This window comes from Propithecus coquereli, unplaced genomic scaffold, assembly GCF_000956105.1.
Source record: "Propithecus coquereli isolate 6110/MARCELLA unplaced genomic scaffold, Pcoq_1.0 Scaffold8, whole genome shotgun sequence".
Classification (NCBI taxonomy): domain Eukaryota; kingdom Metazoa; phylum Chordata; class Mammalia; order Primates; family Indriidae; genus Propithecus; species Propithecus coquereli.
In genome coordinates, this window is record NW_012154173.1 from 10,055,044 (window position 1) to 10,056,628 (window position 1,585).

General features: G+C 39.5%; 1 protein-coding gene across 2 annotated transcripts in view; it reads right to left on the bottom strand.

Annotated features, from left to right (window-relative positions):
- The window catches only part of TERF1 (telomeric repeat binding factor (NIMA-interacting) 1), a 55,077-nt gene that overhangs the window by 18,983 nt on the left and 34,509 nt on the right, over positions 1-1,585 (bottom strand). For both annotated transcript variants that reach the window (XM_012663190.1, XM_012663191.1), the window contains one exon: positions 524-615. In XM_012663190.1, coding sequence (XP_012518644.1) covers positions 524-615 — 92 coding nt within the window. The remainder of the gene's footprint in view (positions 1-523; positions 616-1,585) is intronic.

The window sequence follows — 1,585 nt, forward strand, 5'->3', positions numbered from 1 at the left end:
CTAAGCTAGACAGTTAGAATACCTAACTTTAGAATACCTAATCAATCACCAACTTATTAACTCTATGAGTCAAGACGTTTAACTTCTTTGTGCTTAAGTCTTCCTTTTTTTTTTTTGAGACAGTTTTGCTCTGTTGCCTGGGCTAGAGTGCCATGGCGTCAGCCTAGCTCACAGCAACCTCAAACTCCTGGGCTCAAGTGATCCTCCTGCCTCAGCTTCCTGAGTAGCTGGGACTACAGTGCTTGCTACCACACCTGGCTAATTTTTGTTTTTATTTTTATTTGCCCGGCTAATTTTTTTTTCTATTTTTAGTAGAGACGGGGTCTCACTCTTGCTCAGCCTGGTCTCAAACTCCTGAGCTCAAGTGATCCTCCTTCCTCGGCCTCCCAGAGTGCTAGGATTACAGGCCTGTGCTTCAGTTTTCTGAAGTGTGTGTTTTTGTGTTGTAGTGGTAAGGTCAACAGTTGTATTCTTTGAAGACATATCACCTCTCCACTTCTAAAATTGTAATATGAGTACTCACTTTGAAGAGTTCCCACTCTTTCTTCTTTCTTATTAAGGTCTTGTTGCTGGCTTCCATGTTTCAACTTAGATAAGAAGAGATTCTTGTGAGACCTAAATAAAACATGAAAGCTTGTGATTGGTTCCAGAAAGATTAGTAAAGCTATGAAAACAAGTTAGATGATTTGTCTTAAATCTGTTCTAGGATGTTCTATAATATTTTGGCCCACTTCTTTTGGTGTTCTTCTTGCTAATACCCCATTTTAACCTTTGGCCTCTTAAAATTTCTTTTGTCAGACTTCCTTCTCTCCCATCTCTTATTTTCTCCATGTCATCTACTCAGAAATCAAGACTGTCTTGGCCTTCCAATTAGACAGATCAAGAGAAAAAAACCTTCAAATTACAAAGTATTAACTTTCATTCTCTCCTGTGGCTTCTAAGTTCATTTCCTCAAAGAGAAATTTGAAAATTCCTTTATATGATGGCAGAGAACACTTGATTTAACCTTTATAGCTTCCAAAAAGAACTTTTTTGAAAGGTAAGGCTGTTCGGAATTACAGGATATGGCATAATTTTGACAACACCGCAAAGCTGGTGTTATTCTAATTTTATTAAGTAGAAAACCAGGACTCAAAAAGCAGTTTTCCTAGGCTTAGGAAGCTACATCAATTATCTCTACCTAAAATATAGGCTCTTTTAGCTATTCTTTTATTCCTACAAGTATTCTATGCCACCAGCTAGTCCTTTCCCTCTTCTCTTCTCTCTCTCGCTCCCTTCCTCCTTCCCTCCCTTCCTCCCAAAACTTCCTATTGTGCTTTCTGGATGCCATTCTTCAGTTCCTCTACCTCTTTGCCTTGTGTAAAATCTAGCTCTCCCCCAAGGACATTTCTCTCTTTTGTGGCCTTTTCAAGAAGAGACTGATTTAATCTTCCACCATCCAAAAACCAAAGGACCCAAACCCAAAGGTGGTAGTTTTCATTTCCCAATGAATGCCACTTTCAGAATCCTGCTTCCACAGAAACCTCGGCCCTTGAGGATTCATGCCACTGAGGTATATCACCTTCTATTATGCTTCCCAGCCATT